This window comes from Cupressus sempervirens, chromosome 10 (assembly GCF_028749045.1).
Source record: "Cupressus sempervirens isolate cs-2001-9-10 chromosome 10, ASM2874904v1, whole genome shotgun sequence".
NCBI classification, from domain to species: Eukaryota; Viridiplantae; Streptophyta; class Pinopsida; order Cupressales; family Cupressaceae; genus Cupressus; species Cupressus sempervirens.
Genome location: NC_143127.1, coordinates 204,735,761 through 204,753,379, shown reverse-complemented (window position 1 = coordinate 204,753,379; position 17,619 = coordinate 204,735,761). Strand labels below are relative to the sequence as shown.

The 17,619-nt window shown below is 32.9% G+C and overlaps 1 protein-coding gene across 1 annotated transcript in view; it reads right to left on the bottom strand.

Annotated features, from left to right (window-relative positions):
• Positions 1 to 412: 412 nt before the first annotated feature.
• LOC149533344 (uncharacterized) overlaps positions 413 to 17,619 on the bottom strand; it is a 29,120-nt gene continuing 11,913 nt past the window's right edge. The window contains exon 5 of the mRNA XM_089803790.1: positions 413 to 872. Within this exon, the coding sequence (XP_089659916.1) occupies positions 868 to 872 (5 nt within the window). The 3' untranslated portion in view covers positions 413 to 867. The remainder of the gene's footprint in view (positions 873 to 17,619) is intronic.

Here is a 17,619-nt window from a genome sequence, read left to right as displayed (position 1 = left end):
AACTTCTTCTATAAATGGAAAATCTTAGGGTCCATTTGGTAGCGGGAATATGAGTGGAATAGGCATATGTAAATTCTTAAAATTTTAAATTCTCTGTTTGGGTGCACCAAATTGGAATTGTGAATAGGAATACGTATTCCAATTTTGGCCCAAAAATGAGCATTTGCAATTCCACCTAAATAGGTGGAATTGGAATACTTATTCCTATTCCAGTTTTATTTATTTTAGAAAACATAAATTTTTGGGTCTGTGAATTCTCTATCAAATTCCCACTTAACCAAAGAAGAATATGAATACATATTCTTATTTTCTATTCTAGAATAACAATTCCATAATATGTATTCCTATTCCTATATTCTTATTCCCACAGCCAAACAGACCCTAGTCTCTTGATACGATTTGAGGGACTTAGTTGGCATCGCAACACAAACTGAACCGATGATATAATATTTCAAAATCAAACCCATAATAATATTGTAAAGAGTTGCTCGGATTAACATAGCACAGGAAGAACACCTAGAGGTGTTTGCATCAACATTGCTTAGAGCTGTTTGTAGGTGTAGTGGTTTATGTTTGCTTTATGCATTAAAAAAAAATACCTTTACAAACCTTAGTCCGTTCTGATCAAAATCTCCAAACGTAGATGCACACAAACTAGAGATGCAAAATCACTTCGGGTCAAACCAAATGAGGAAGTACTTGGATTGGCGTCGTAATGTGTCTGTGCCCACCGACAAAAATCTCTTCTTAGGAATTTGCAATTAATTTGTACTATCCTCTTCTGATCATGTTCGGACTCGTTATCATTTAGAATACAATAGCAGGCATTTTCCGAAGTACAAAATATGTGAATGGGAGAGATCAACACTAATCTGTAGACAAGAAAATGGACAAGAAAAGCCTCATCAAGAGGGGTATAATAGTCTTCAAAGGAATAACAAATATTGTAGTTTCATGGAGCACATCAACAATGCCCAAACCAAACAAAAACCATAAACTTGACCAGATATTATTTGTAATGTAATAAAACAATAGTAATAAAAAAGTAGTTAAATACATATACATTCTCCGAACTTCAGTTCCAGACCGATTAAGTGAATTTGTAATTGTAACCAATAAACAACAAGAGAACTGTAAGGAATATTTCTTCCTCGCAGATTCCTGCCACATAAGGGAAGCCGAGTGCATATTATCTGCAACAATTATATTCCTGTAATTTGCAAGGATCCGCCTGGTCAAACATTTCCAAAGAAATGTTCCCTCCACAAAAGAAATCAATGAAAGAGCCCCAGTAGCAATTCCATGAAACCATACAAGTGACTGATGAATGTTGTCAAAATATCTTTACTATTGTATATTTTCAGTGTGATCCGGGGACTCCACCCTCCTCTCAAACCTTGAGGTATCCATCTCCGAGACATCCTTGCATTAGGTACTTGAGTACCCAAGTACCCCACCTTCCTCATTCAGCAACTATGTCTAGGATGGGTACTTGAATTTCTATATGAATTTTAATTTTTGAGTGTTACTATTAGGTATGTAATATGTTACTATGTTGAATGTTCAATGGTTCTAGATCGTGTTGCAATTTTGTTATGTTCAAGTATATTAATTTGGTATGTTGTACTAAAACATCATTTCATAACTGGCATTTCAAGTTCTATGTATACTATACAACACTCCTTCCCCCCCCATCCTCCCCTTGTTGTTGTCCATTGGTCATCCCCTGTTGTACCAAAAATGAGGTATATTTTCCCCATGTCCCAAAAACTTGGCTCGACGTACCCCAATACTAGGGTTACACTGTATATTTTAGTTTATATTTTTTCTATGAATCATTGTAAATCACTACAAATATATATTTGATAGACAATAAATATATATATTTTATGATTTATAGTAAATCATAGCATTTTTGTTAATTTTGCGTAAAATAAATATTATCTTACATTTGCATATAAAAAAAGACATACACATTCTTAGAAATAAAGTATAATATTAGTTTTATATATAGTGTAAAAATAAAAATAAATGAGTTCCATTTAGAGTTCGAAGCATATGCATACATTGTGATGCATGTGTTTCGTCATTCTTCCTTTTGTTGGCACACTATTTGTTAAGGAAAAAACACTTTATTAAGTGTGTTTGATTTTTAATTAGCATAATATTACTAATAAAATGTTATAAAGAAAGTGAACACTTTTATATAATGATAAGAATAGTTGAATAGCAATTTCTTTCGCATTTTTTATTATTTGCATTATTTAAATAGAAAAAATGTTTATGAAATTAGATTGTTACTTTATTGGGAAAATATAAAACATTAGATCAATAAATATGGTTGTAGAAGCTAGCAAAGATTTAACATGGTTAAAATTTAAGTAATGCCAAGTTTCTTCCATGTACCTTTAAAATATGCATTTAACAGTGTCAAACTAGTAACTACACATCAAATGTCAATACCTATTATGTTGTTTTAGATAATATCATTTGTGTATATAACTATTGGTGTAACTATTGCACCTATTTTGGGTGCAAATGCTAGTTACGTGAGACATTAAAAATGCACAATGGTGAGGTTTTTATCACTCAAAGCATATATCAATGTTGTAAACAACTATTTAAATTCCATTGCCAATACATATAAGTCCTAAAAGTGTATAAATGAATATTTTAAATACAATAACATGTTATTTACTCATTTAGTTGCTTATAAGTGCGGAATTTGAACACAAAAATACATGTTATTGTGTTTTTAAAGTTTATTGATGTGTTTATTGGCTTGAGTAAGGATTAAAATGCATATAGGTGAGGAATTTGAATCCCAAAGCACATATATTTTAAATAGCATATTTCTTGCATCTTAAAAACCCATCGATATTTCTCCAATACAGGTGTTTGAACATGTTAAAGCATATGGTGGACTTTTTGAAGTTTAAAGCACATACTTTTCTATTCTAAAAACACTTAATTATTTTTTTTAAAACTAGAAACTCATAAAGTGAAGAATTTAAAGGCAAAAGTATGTGCTTTTGCATTCTAAAAACCCATCTATACTTTCATTTGCAGTAGAAACTCATAAATTGGAGATTTGGAGAGAGGAAAAAACACATGTTTTGAGCACTAAAAAGTGTGTCTTTACTCACTTTTACATGCAGTTTTGTTACCCAAGCATCAGTGGCAATTTTTAACCCGAAAACACATGTTTTTGACTTGCAAAAATCCACTTTTTGGGGGCATTTTAGAGAAAAATGGGATTCTGCAAAAAATAATCACTCATATCTTGGTCAATACTTGATGGATTTTGAAGATCTTTAAGTTGTTTTTGCATGAAATCATCATGATTTCTCAACCTATTTGGGACACATTTTTTCCTAGGAATTTCTTAGTTTTGAGCATTTTGCATGCTCAAATCAGCAAGTGTTTGGTTGAAGGTGAGTTCCAAAGAATTTCCTTTCCATCTTAGCTTTCATTCAACTCTTTCAAATCACTTATTCTAGTTTGAATGCCATTTCCCAAATTCTTTGCATTTTGCACATTGCAAGTGGTCAAAGTGGTTGCTAAAATGGTGCAATTTTAATCTCTAACTTCCTACACTTGTCAAGCAAAAAATTTTGACCTAAGAATGCATTCATTTGGAAATGATTGAGTCAAGATTTAAAATCTATATTGCATCTTCACTACAATCATTTCTAAAACCAAAAATCTCTTGGATTCACTTCAAATTTTGCTCAAAGATTTGAAGAGACTTCTCTTGTTTTCGGTGGAAAGAGGTAAAATTTATTGTGAATTTCATAGGGAAAAGTTGTATAGATGTTTTCTTTCATTTTTTTTTGTGAATCTCTTCATTTCATTTTTCAAATTTGTATATTTTCTTGTATATATGTGCTATCTTCCCTCTAAATTCTCCAAGTACTTCACCTTACTTGTATGTGCAATCGGGATTTAAAAACCATATTATTGAAAGAGACCATCAAAGAAAGTGAGCTCATTTATCACGTGTTTTTGCATCCAAAAATCCCAATTTCATGCTTGCATACACTCCATCGGTACCTTGCATATTGTAGCCACATGACTTAAATACTCATAATAGTACATGCAAGCACGTTTACTTATGACAAAAACACAAACTCTCATTATAAGTAGATATCTTTCCATCCATTTTCATGCATTTCCCATGCATAAAATGTGTTGCTTCATGTGCTTTTTGTTGAGTATGAAACTTTTTCAACTTAATTTTGTATTTTGCTAAGTTAGTTCATTATTTAATTGGCTAACATTGATCAACCAATCAACTCCAATTGATATAATGAATCCTTTTACTAAAGGCTTTCATCATGTCTTTTTAGTTTTTATGTTTGTCAAATTTATACTTGATTTTTGAAGCCTTCAGTGTCATTTTTCTCATTTTTGAGTGTGTTTGTTGGCTTTGGGTCTTTTCGTTTTGCTCAAATCATGTCTTTCATTTTTCCCTTTGATTCGGCCTATCTTAGGGCTTCATCAGAGTTGACAATCAAAATATATGACCATTTTAGTGCCCAAAAAGTGGACTCTCTGCAAGAATTAAAATATCATGTTATATTTTAAAGTTCGCATTCACTTTTTGAAAAATATAACATTATCCACTTTATGTTATGTTTTTAAGTTACTTTATCATTTTAATTTTTCACTTAAAGTAACTATAGAGCACTTTATGTTGTATTTTTAAGTTGAGTTACTTTTTAATGTTTCACTTAAGAGACTATATTAACTATATAGTTTAATTTAATTTTTGAGTTTTAATTCAAAACATCTTACTAAATATTACTGTTTGAATGATATTTGTATATTATATAAAAATATATATAGTGTAAATATTATTTATGGCCCAATTAAGTAATATTTCTTTAAAAATTAAATTAACATGTGTTTAATTCATCACTTAAGTTGTGCATAACTTGTCTTTAAACCCATTTACATGAAAATATGTAATTGCCTCTAGAGAGCATGATTTTGAGCTAAAAGACAATTTGTAACAAATGTACGAACACTTGTAACTCATTCCCATCAGTTTGTTTTACTATCGGTAAGTTCTTTAATCTTAAGACTCTAATTTCAAAATTCTTGTTGATGAATATTCATAACTCTTTGTAATAACCCCAATAATGAACATATAAATATCTTCAAATTCTTGTTGAAGTTCAAAATTTGCAAATTTCAAGAAAAAGGTGTCCACTTATACCCCCCTTTTGGCACTACAACTTGGTGCACTTACCCAAATGTAATGTCCTAAATAATAAGAGCATTTTTTTTAAATTGTTGCACAAATAAAAATATATTATTACAATATAATAATGTTTAGATGCATACTTAAATCATAAATAATATTAAATAAATAGGAAAAAATATAAAATATTAAGTAAATAAGTAGAAATGATAAATAAATCATTATGAAATGTCATAAGGAATATTTATAAAACAAATCATATTTTATAAATAATATATCCATACGAATTCCTTTATATGAATCGAATAGAAATAATGAAGAATCATATTAAACTAACAAACTAAACGAAGTAATAAAAAGGCACGCCCATTCACCATAGTCTTTGTCTATTTAAGGTGAATCATGGGAAAAAATGAAAGGCATTTTTTCTCAAGTATTATGGAATAATAGCGAAAAGTCCATCTAACGCAAACTAGAGACATATGGATTGATGGAGTTGGCATGGAATCAAGAAGTTGGATGGCAATGGCTATGCAACCAGTTATTTAGATATCTTACCAAGGGGGAATTGCTATACTTACTTTTTTTTTTAAACCCACCCCTAGGTAAATTATCTAACTAGTTACATAGCCATTTCCAAGTTGGATGGGTTCCAAAAATATGGAGAAGCAGCTCGATAGAGCACGCTACAGATAAACAAGGGAACACTCCACATGCATGCAGGGAAGGAAGGATAGAAAAATAAGATTTTAATCTATTTAATTATTGCCCTTTATACCTACGACTCAATCCAACATTCAACATGGGTAAAAAGCCTTAGGAAGGGCACTTTTCATATGAGGATCACCTAACCGAGAAGTTATTCGAGCATTAGAGGGTTAGGCAAATTGAGAAGAGTCCCCTTTCAAAGGATTAGGAAGGGTTAGTAAGGGATGGCATTTAGATTATACTTAGCCGATTCCACTTCTCTAACATGCTTTTGATATACCTTTCCTATGATGTACTAATGGTTTGTTGCAGGTTTTAGCAATCATCTCTTAATCCAGCCATGGGGACATTACACTCTTAACTCTCTAATTTCAAAATTGTAGATCTTGATATGTTGCTAGCTCATCATCATTTGAGAGGAATTGGAGTACATACTTCTTCACCCACTCATGAAAACACAACCAACTAAACTCCAAGAATGCATATAATTTAGTCTTTGTGCATTCAAACTTGAGGCTTACAATACACAAAGAATAATTACAAAATAGTCAAGACAAAGCATTGGCATGTTGAACCAGAGTTTTTAGAGTTGAAAGTCCACTTTGATACACTTGCAATTGATGATGGTGATCATGGGATATTTAGTGATGTTGAAGTTGATTATGAGGCTAGGCTTGAGGCTACTAGTACTGATGCTAGTTGTGCTATTTGTGCTTCTAATCTACAACAACATAATGATGATGGTTTTTTTATGATATTTGATTACAAATGACTAATTAGTAATGTTGATATTATTGCTTTTGAATTGAAACATTGATATGGTGGTGTATTTTGACATTTTGTTATGTCATTCGAACTAAATCATCAATTTATGTGGTGGGGTATTTTACTAAGTTGCTTTAGTATTATCATAGTAGCGTATTGAAGTTATTATAATTTTTACATATATATAATTTTAAATAAAATAATTGTACCAACAAACCCAAATCCAATCTAGAAAAAAATTATGTGAATGTCAAACCTGAATCTTGAACCGGATTCCAAACAGACAATTTAAGTTCATATGTTTGTAATACTGCTTTTATTTAAAAGATGCCTAATATTTCTAGATATATATTATATTGTGTACAATTTATATTAGAGAATATTATATTATATAATTATATGATGTGTATTTTAATATGTTTTGGACTACCTAACTAGCCCTTAACAAATATGAAATATATTATACATCATTTTTTTGGTATGGTTGTTTAAAATTAAATGAAGATATGAACTACCAAATTGATCTTTAGAGTTCAATATAAATTTGTAACAAGAGCTCTGTTGGAGCATGAGTCCTTGCCTATTGTGTATAATAGAATATTTTTTTAATTAGAATGACTAATTTGTAAAGAGTAGGTGGAGTAATGGACAAGTGTGGAGATTAAAAAAAATACAAATTTCCAACATAATATAATAGATCAATAGAATATTATAATATGTATGTTTTAATTTTTTGAATTCATTTTCTATATGAACGAACTTTAAATATGTTATTCAACTATAATTTTAAATTAAAATATATAAAATTAAATTCATATTTTATAAAAAATTCTAATGTTGAAGTGATTAGAAAAATCAATACAATTGTTTAGAGATTTGAATTGCTAGTAAAATAGTAAAAAAGAAATTAATTTAAAGCATGAAGTTTTTTTTTTTTTCTTAATAAATTTAACATATAAAATAAAATTTATTAACATAAAATAAAAGCATCACTTAATCAAATATGTTTCTATCAATACTCTATTTCTAATGTATAAATAAAAAATCCAAGGTCTTACATTCATAGTACAATATTGATGATGACTGTACTAAACTGATAGTTAGCCAATGCCATATTTTCTTCAATATTTAAAATAATACATTTTATTTTATATTAAATGCATCTATTTTTAATTAAAATAATACAGGATGATTATTTGTTTGAAGTTATTCCTATTATTGGTTCAACTTTGAATATTGATATGGAATCTTCAGATTTTGATGCGGATCCTAAACCTGAGGACCCTGCCTTTAAAAGGTGTGGGAGGCCTCCTGGATCCAAGAATAAACATGTGGTTAAAAAATTTGGTGACAACTCTAGCATTGTTTTTGCAGATGATGCATGTCTTACTCCTATTTTTGGTTCTCAATGAATTGTTTATCTTGGAATATTAGGGGTCTTGAGTCTCCTAATAGAAAATTTGTGGTTAAGCGTTTGTTAAATTCCTTTAATTTGGTTGATATTTTCATGATGCAAGAAATCAATCCGTCGGTTTCACTCTTGAAACCAATCTTAATTATATTTGGCCTGATGCTATCAAATTTTATTCTAATCATAGCAGAGGTAAAGGAAGCATTGCTATCCTGCTTAATCCTAAATGGGGTTCTTTCATTACTAATAATGGTGTTTCCCCCTGTCAAAGGGTCATTTGGTTTATTATAAGTATTAATAATAGACCAATGGGATTTTGTTCTATATATGCTCCTAATGATGCCAAGGGTAGAATCTCCCTCTAGAATTGGCTTGTCACCCTTTCTAATATTCCCTAGCTATTTGGAGGGGATTTTAACATGGTTGAATCCCAAATTGACAAAGTTGGAGGCAATCCTTTGATATGGAAAGATTGTGAGAATCTTCACTAGTCTAAATTTATCTATTCTAAGAATTTATTTGACCCTCTGGCCAATAACAAAGATACTAATCCTAGATTATGGCACACTTGGTGCAATTTCCAGCAGGGTCATGCTAGGATATATTCTAGACTTGATTGTTTTTATGGGAATAAAGACTATTTCTCTTTCCTTCTTGATCACAATGGTAATGTTGTTTTGGTTATCGCTACCACGCTATCTGATCATCACCCCATTTTCACATGTTTTAGTTTCAACTCTATTCCCATTAGACAAAAGCCCGCCTGTAATAAGTTTATTTTAAATGCTAAACTTCTTCAAGATGAGGATGTTCTTTGTGCTATTCAAATTATCAGGAATATTAATCAGTTTAATCTTCAGGACTCCTCCATGATTGATAGATGGAGGGCTAACCTTCTATCCTGGAAATGTTTTCTTTAGACTATAGGGCAAAAGTTTGCCAAAGATTATAGATTCATTGAAAAGCGGCTCTGCTCTGATCTTCAGAATGCTGAGATTGAAGTTTAGTCTAATTCCTCTAACCCAGATCTTATGAATAAGGTCCTTATTGCCAAAGATGCTTTGAGTAGACACCAATAGGTCAAAATCCAAGGAGGCAAAATTTGATCTAGAGCCAATTGGCTTTAGCATGGAGATAGAGGATCTAAATTCTTTTTTAATCTTCTCAAGCACGAGAAAGTTAAAGAGTCTATTGACAAGTTGGTTATTAATAATCAGGAAATTTTAGACCCTGTTTGTATCACTTTGGCTTTTTCTGACTATTATAGTAATCTATTTTCTTTTGAAGATACTAGGGAAGCTGAAGATGTTAGAAGAAAATGCAGGGCTCTTATTCCTAAAAAGTTGGACTCGGTTGATAGTTCATCCCTTTCTAGAACTATCTCTATTGATGAGATTATTGGGGCTATAAAGTCCCTTAAGGATGATAAGGCCCTTGGGCCTAATGGTTTTTCTGTCAAATTCTACAAAGCCAATATTAGTTGGATCAGTAAAGACTTGCTGGATATTTATAATGAGGCCATAAATGTTGGTTCCATTGGTTTTGAGATTAACAGGGGAATTATTGCGCTCCTCCCCAAGGATGGGGATAAAACTCTTATCAGAAACTGGAGACCTATTACTCTCCTTAATGTGTCTTTTTAAATTTTGGTGAAAGTTTTAGCCCTTAGGTTGGTCCACATTCTCCCTAAGTTTGTTAGCTCTAATCAAATAGGCTTCATTAAAGGCAGATATATTTTAGAGAACCTTATCACGGCTTGGGAAGCCATGGACTGGGCTAAATGTTCTCATCAAAACTCTGCTCTGTTGCTCCTTAACTAATGCAGTCTAGAAAATACACTCCAAAAAATGATAGCAGAGACCAAAAGACTCACAAAAAAAGAACTTGAATAAAACAGTCGGATGTAAAACAACAGCTTTTTTTACATTATGGTTTACCATACACTACTTATCATTCTTGCAAGCTGCACTAAGGCTTATTTTATACTATAAAATAGGCTAAGTTAAGCTTGAAACTAATCTAATGACATCCCTATAATGTCTCAACTTCCTATTACATAATTGGAACTAATCTATTCCAAGGTTTGTGAGAGCCTCACCACCTCAGATTATTTATCTAGAAGTTTCTTGATTAACAAACAAGCTTAAAATAAAGATTGCGTCTGCATCAGACTCCCAAGAAACAAAAGATTTGTTCATGAACTCCTGTCCATGAGGTCTTCAATATTTGTACCATGCTTGGATAGTTCTGAAGCTATCATCCATGTGGCATCCTCAAGTGGATGGCCCTTCCATTTGACTAGGTATTGGAAATATTCTTTGCATCTGGTTTTCTTGACCACTTTCTTGTCCACAATTTCCTTGGGTTGCTTGGGTGTTTCTTTGGGTAATTGTTGTTTCCACTCAACAATCTGTTCTTTATCTTTTCCAGGTGCTTTAATTGTTTGTTGTTCACCTTTGAAAGGGTATAAATCTGCAACACTAAATATAGGAGAAATCGCAATTCCTAGTGGAAGTTCTATTTCATATGCATTACTAGAAAACTTTCTTAAGATCTTGCAAGGGCCAATTTTCTTAGCCTTTAGCTTATTATACTCACCCTTTGGAAATCTCTCTTTTCTAAGATGAGCTAGAACAAGGTCACCAATATTAAAGTTGACTTCTTTTCTTTTCTGATCAGCTGTCATTTTGTACTTGATGGTACTTTCTTCAAGTTTCCTTTTTACCTGTTCATGCAAATCTTGCATTGCTCTTGCAAAGTCTTCAGCATCGGCACTTCTTGTTTCCAATTTACCCAAATTCCTTAACTCGTATACTCCTCTAGGATGCATACCATACAAAATCTGAAATGGACTCATACCCATGCTTCTGTTAGGTGAGTCATTGTATGCGAACTCTGCTTGTGCAATTACCAAGTCCCACTATTTGGGATGCATATTGATCAAACTTCTCAAGATGTTCCCAAGGCTTCTGTTGACTACTTCTGTTTGACCATCTGTTTGAGGATGATAAGCTGAGATAAAGCTTAAATTTGTACCCAACTTTTTCCATAGAGTCCTCCAGAAGTGTCCTACAAATTTAGTGTCTCGATCACAGACAATGCTTTTAGGCAATCCATGTAACCGAACTATCTCCTTGAAGAAAAAATTGGCAATATTTGTAGCATCACTTGTCTTTCTACATGGAATAAAATGAGCCATTTTGGAAAAGCGATCAACTACTACAAAGATTGAATCATGCCCTTTTTGAGTTCTTGGTAAACCAAGTACAAAGTCCATACTTACTAAATCCCATGGCCTATTGGGAATTGGCAATGGATGATATAAACCTACATTTTGACCACCTCCTTTGGCATGTTGACACACTTTACATCTTTCTACAAACTTCTTAACATCTTTGCTCATACCTGGCCAGTAATAGTGTGCACTCAACTGAGCTAGTGTCTTGTTTTGCCTGAAGTGTCCTCCTAAACTACCACTATGTTTTTCTTTCATCAAATTCTCTCTCATGGAACTTCTTGGGATGCAAAGCTGACTTCCTTTGAACAGAAGACCTTCTTGTATCATGAAATCCATCCAAGGGCTTCTATCCTTACTAAGAGGATTCACACATGCTTCATATGCTTCTTTGAAGTCTATGTCTTCCTTGTACATCTCCTTTAGATCATTAAAACCCATTATGCTTATTTCAGAGCTCTGCATGATCAAACTTTTTCTGCTCAAAGCATCTGCACCTTTATTAGTTTGACCACTTTTATGCTTGATAAAAAAGGTGAAATTTTGAAGAAATTCAATCCATTTTACATGCCTTTGATTTATTTTGGTTTGGTTACTAATAAACTTTAAAGCATGGTTATCAGTATACAACACAAATTCTTTGGGCATTAAATAATGCCTCCACTTTTTCAAAGCTTGAACAAGAGCATAAAATTCTTTTTCATATGAAGAATATTTCTTCCTTGTATCATTTAGTTTTTCACTATAGTAAGCAATTGGCTTACCTTCTTGACTTAAAACAGCACCTACAGCCATTCCACTAGCATCACATTCAACTTGGAAGAGTTTATCAAAATCAGGTAAGGTTAGAATAGGTTGTTCAGTAATCTTTTTCTTAAGTAACTGAGAACTTGTTTTTGCTTCTTTAGTCCATTGGAAAAACTGTTTATTTCCCTTGATTGTTTCAACAATTGGAGCACAAATACCACTGAAGTTTCTTATGAACTTCCCGTAAAAGCTAGCTAGTCCATGAAAACTTCTGACTTCAAAAACATTTCTTGGAGTAGGCCACTCTATTATGGCTTTAACCTTTTCAAGATCCATTTTCAATCCATCTTTAGATATTACAAAACCCAAATAAATTAACCCATCCTTCAAAAATATGCACTTCTTAAGATTGATTATAAGTTTTTCTTGCTTCAACTTACTTAAAACCAATCTTAAGTGTCGAAGGTGCTCTTCCTTTGATTGACTATAGATTAAAATATCATCAAGATAGACTATTACAAATTTTCCTATGAATTCCTTAAGCACTTCATTCATTAATCTCATAAAAGTGCTTGGAGCATTTGTTAAACCAAATGGCATTACTAACCATTCATAAAGCCCATCATTAGTTTTAAATGTCATTTTCCATTCATCACCTTCCCTTATTCTAATATGATGATATCCACTTTTTAAATCTATTTTAGAAAAATACTTAGCACCACTTAGACAATCCATTAAATCATCCATACGAGGCAAAGGAAATCTATACCTGATGGTGATTTTGTTAATGGCTCTAGAATCTATGCACATTCTCCATCCTCCATCTTTTTTTGGACTCAATACTATAGGAACGGCATAGGGGCTTAGACTTTCTCTGACCAACCCTTTGTCAAGCAAATCTCGTACTTGGGCTTTGATCTCTTCATTCTCTCTTGGATTCATTCTATAGGTTGCTTTGTTTGGAAAGTTAGCTCCAGGGATAAGATCAATATGATGGCTGATACTTCTTATTAGTGGTAACTCATTAGGCAAATCATCCACAACAATATCAATAAATTCATCTAACATATTTTGAATTTCCAAAGGTAAATCAACCAATTTTGTACTTGTAAGAATTAACTTTGGTTTCCCAATTAGAGCAAAATTTACCTCCTCCTTCTTGATTTGATGCAAAAATTCTTTCCCACTTACCATTAATATCTTAGGACTGACCTCTTCAACTACATTTTCATCCTTAAGAGGTATTAGTGTGTGTTTATGTCCATCTTTTTCAAAAGTGTATGTGTTACATCTTCCATCATGGATTGGCTTCCTGTCGAATTGCCAAGGTCTACCTAAGAGAATATGACAGACATCCATAGGCATAACATCACATATTACTTTATCTTTATAACTCCCTATTTGAAATTCTATTTGACACTGTTCCGTTACCAATGCCTGATGTCCTTTTTGCAGCCAAGACACCTTATATGGGGTTAGATGAGTTGTCCTTTTCAAGCCTCACTTATCAACCATTTCAGTGGATACAAGATTTTCAGTACTCCCGCTATCAATTATAACTTTACAACATTTACCTTCGGCCTTGCAGGTAGTTTTGAATAATGCTTTCCTTTGTACTGGCTCTTGAATTTCTTTGGTCGGCTTAAGTAGGACTTGTTTCATGAGCAGTGATTCTCCAACCTCAGGTACATCTATATGAACAAGTGATTCTAAAATCTCCTCCTCAGCTTGAGCAATGTGTGCACTTTTTTGGCTTGTCACAGAGTTCTCTGGACACTCATAAGAACTATGTCCATACTTATTACATTTAAAACATTTGCCAACAAATCCTCTACCTCTACCTCTTGAATAGGGTCTTCTGATTCTAAAGGAATCATTATCTAGGGAATATTGTTCCTGGTGATGTGAACTACTAGCTTCTTCCCTATGAGCTTGCCATTAATTTCTACCACTTGATGATCCTCTTCCTCTATAGCTCCTACCTTTCCCTCTCAAGCTTTGCGCTTGTTTTCTAGATAGCTTCTCCTTTGCTTTGAGAGCATACTGGTATGCTTCTTCCACTGTTCTTGGACATAAAAGATTAATCTCATCTTGAATATTATATCTCAATCCATTGAGATATCGAGCCACTTTTTCTATATCATCTTCAATATGACCAGCTCTAATGGTCAACTTATAAAATTCCTCTGTATAATCTTTAACTGACACTTCCTTTTGCTTAAGATTTTGTAATTTCTTAAAAAGATTAACCTGGTAATCTTTAGGTAGGAATTTACCTTTAAGCTTTGCTATCATCCAATCCCAACTCTTGATCTTTAATTTCCCTTTTTGTCGTCTTTCATCATGTACGAGTTCCATCCCACCAGAGGGATGTATGACCTTCCAGTCTTGTTACTGCAAATTTTACTTTCTTGTCATCAGCAACACTTTCATACTCAAAGTATTTCTCCATTGCATTGATCCAATCGATCAATTTCTCAGCATCCAGGCTACCTTCATACATAGGCACTTCCAACTTGGGTTTGGAAGTCACTCTGGTAATTGCTTTAATGAATCTTGTCTCAAATCCTTCTTTCTCAGGTTCTACCTCTGCCTCCTGAGCTTCTTCTTCGTCACTGATATCTTCCATATCAATACCTCCTCTTTGTGCAAGTTCCATAGCTTGCAATCATGCTTGCATGCGTCTCATCTCTTCTAGGATTTCTACATTTGCAGTTGCTCCTCCTCAACCTCCTCTTCTTCCACGAACTCTGAATGCCATCTCTAGGCAAAGGTCTTCTTTCACACTTGCTAGGACTTCTTTATTTTCAGACAATAATGGTAGTGGGCTGAAGAATAATTTTTTTCTCATACAATTTTTTTTATTCTTACTAAGATCAAAATGTCCTCTTTTATAAAATGGATCACTTAGAGAAGAGATTTCAAATATGCAAACAGTATTAAATTTAAATTCATAAAACTTACTCCTATATATTGTAGTAAAATCCGTCACCTTGTGATGAAATCTGCTCATTCGCTGAAATGAATTATTCAAAATAATTTCTGGGTTTGATGCTCCTCTCTCTCAGCTTTCCAAAACATTTTGAATTTCTGAATTTCGTTTAAAAACAAGAAACTTATGATCATTTTACTGGGACTGATCTTTTATGTCTACACCTTCATAGTGATGCCAGATAACTTAACATTTCTCTTTTTTTCTTGCACTGATCTCTGCGTTGGGTCCTCATCAAAAAATTTCCAAACTGCAAAGACTTCCTTCTATATGCTATTCACGTGGCTGCAAATGTATTCCTCACCCAGTGGTTGTATCAGACTTGCTCTGATACCAAACAACAAGCGATGACTTCAACAATGATCTGACTTTGAATCAACACCTTATGATCTCCTTAACTTGGCATCTTCAACAATCAGAATTATAAATCCAAGAAGATTTCCTTCTATTGAACAATGGTTATACTTTATTCACAACGTGACCTCATGTAACAGTCTAGCAAACACTTTGACTAGTGTGATCAGCTGCAATCTGGCGTAGATTAATATGCAATCGTCTAATCTCATCAAAAGCTATTGACAGGCTCTGATACCAACTAATGCAGTCTAGAAAATACACTCCAAAAAATGATAGCAGAGACCAAAAGACTCACAAAAAAAGAACCCGAATAAAATAGTCGGATGTAAAACAACAACTTTTTTTACATTATGGTTTACCATACACTACTTATCATTCTTGCAAGCTGCACTGAGGCTTATTTTATACTATAAAATAGGCTAAGTTAAGCTTGAAACTAATCTAATGACATCCCTATAATGTCTCAACTTCCTATTACATAATTGAAACTAATCTATTCCAAATTTTGTGAGAGCCTCACCACCTCAGATTATTTATCTAGAAGTTTCTTGATTAACAAACAAGCTTAAAATAAAGATTGCGCCTGCATCATTGACTTTGAGAAAGCCTATGATAGGATTGAGTGGAATTTTATAATTATGATACTTCAATCATTTGGATTCCCTTCTTACTTTTGCAATGCTATTCAAATCCTCCTTAGAGATGCTTTTTCTCAAGTTGAGATTAATGGTTCTCTTTCTGATCCTTTCCCCCTCGGGCGATCTATCAGGCAAGGTTGCCTGTTAGCTCCTTCTCTTTTTGTCATTTCTACTAAAGCTTTATACTATATCCTCAAAGATAACACTCTATCCCCAAAAGTTAGAGATCTATACCTCCCTAACAATGAAGAGCTTATAAATAGCCAATTTGTTGATGATACTGCTCTCTTCTTTGAGATCACTGATAATAATTTTTTAAATCTACAATCTAAGTTGAATATGTTTTGCACCATCTCTGGTGCTCGCATCTCTCAAGTGAAATCTATTTGTCTAGGGTGGGATGAGCATCCTCCTGATTGGTTTTCTAAACATAATTATCAATGGGGAGGTCCTAATAGAATTGTTAAATATCTTGGTATACCCTACTCGGTTGATCCTTCTCTTAAGGATATGTGGCATTGGATTAAGGCTAAGATAATGAATAAGCTCAATAAATGGCACAATAGATCTTTCTCTCTTGCTGGGAGAGTTCAAGTTTGTCAAAAACTTTTGTCCTCTTATAATACCTATTATTCTTCTGCTTGGATGTTTAGTAATTATCAAATTCTTGAAATTCAAAAGGCTATTAGACTTTTTCTTTGGTCGAATGGAAAAGGTAATAGAAAATTTCATAGTGTTAAATGGGAATGGTGTCATACAAATAAGACCCTGGGAGGGCTAGGGCTAAAAGATCTTAAACTATAAGGAATTGTTGTTGCTGCCAAATGGATCTTTCACTCTCTAGAGGGTGACAGTCCTTGGAAAGTGCTTGTTAAACATAACATTGAGAGAGGTTTTCCCAAGAAAGCTAGTTCTTGGAAGAATCTCTCATTTTGTAATTTGATTGTTGGTAATTTCCTGGTTTTTGTTCAAGGTTCTACCATATTTAAATCCATTTGGTGTGCCTAGGAGCATGTTCGGTTGTTTATTACCAATAAGGAATTCTATAATGATAATTACCTTCATGGTGAAAGGTCCATTTGGTGGAACCTGAGCATAAATGATAAACCCCTCGCCCTCTACCAGGGTTGCTCTACTAAGTTTTGGGCTAAGACTGGTATCACTCATCACTCAATTTGCTAATATTTTTTAGCATGACACTCTTATTCCGTGGGTGGATCTCAAGTGCAAATTTAATTTACCTGATTCTCATAAAAGGACTTATAATTTGATTTTACAAGCTGCTAAGGATATCCCTGCCATTTGCCATGTGGATTCGCATAGATACCTTAAATGCAAATGGCCAAATGGTATTGTCTTAAACAAGCTAAAAGCCAAGAATATCTATAGAGTTATTGATCACAAAGTTGGTATTCTTGATCACCTTAACAATTTTTGGTACTGTTCTTTTGATGTTAAAACTTGGAATAAGCTTTTGGATAACATTTGGAAAAGCCCAGTTGAACCTAAAATACAATGTTTTAAGTGGTTGGTTTTACTTGATTGACTGCCGATCAAAAG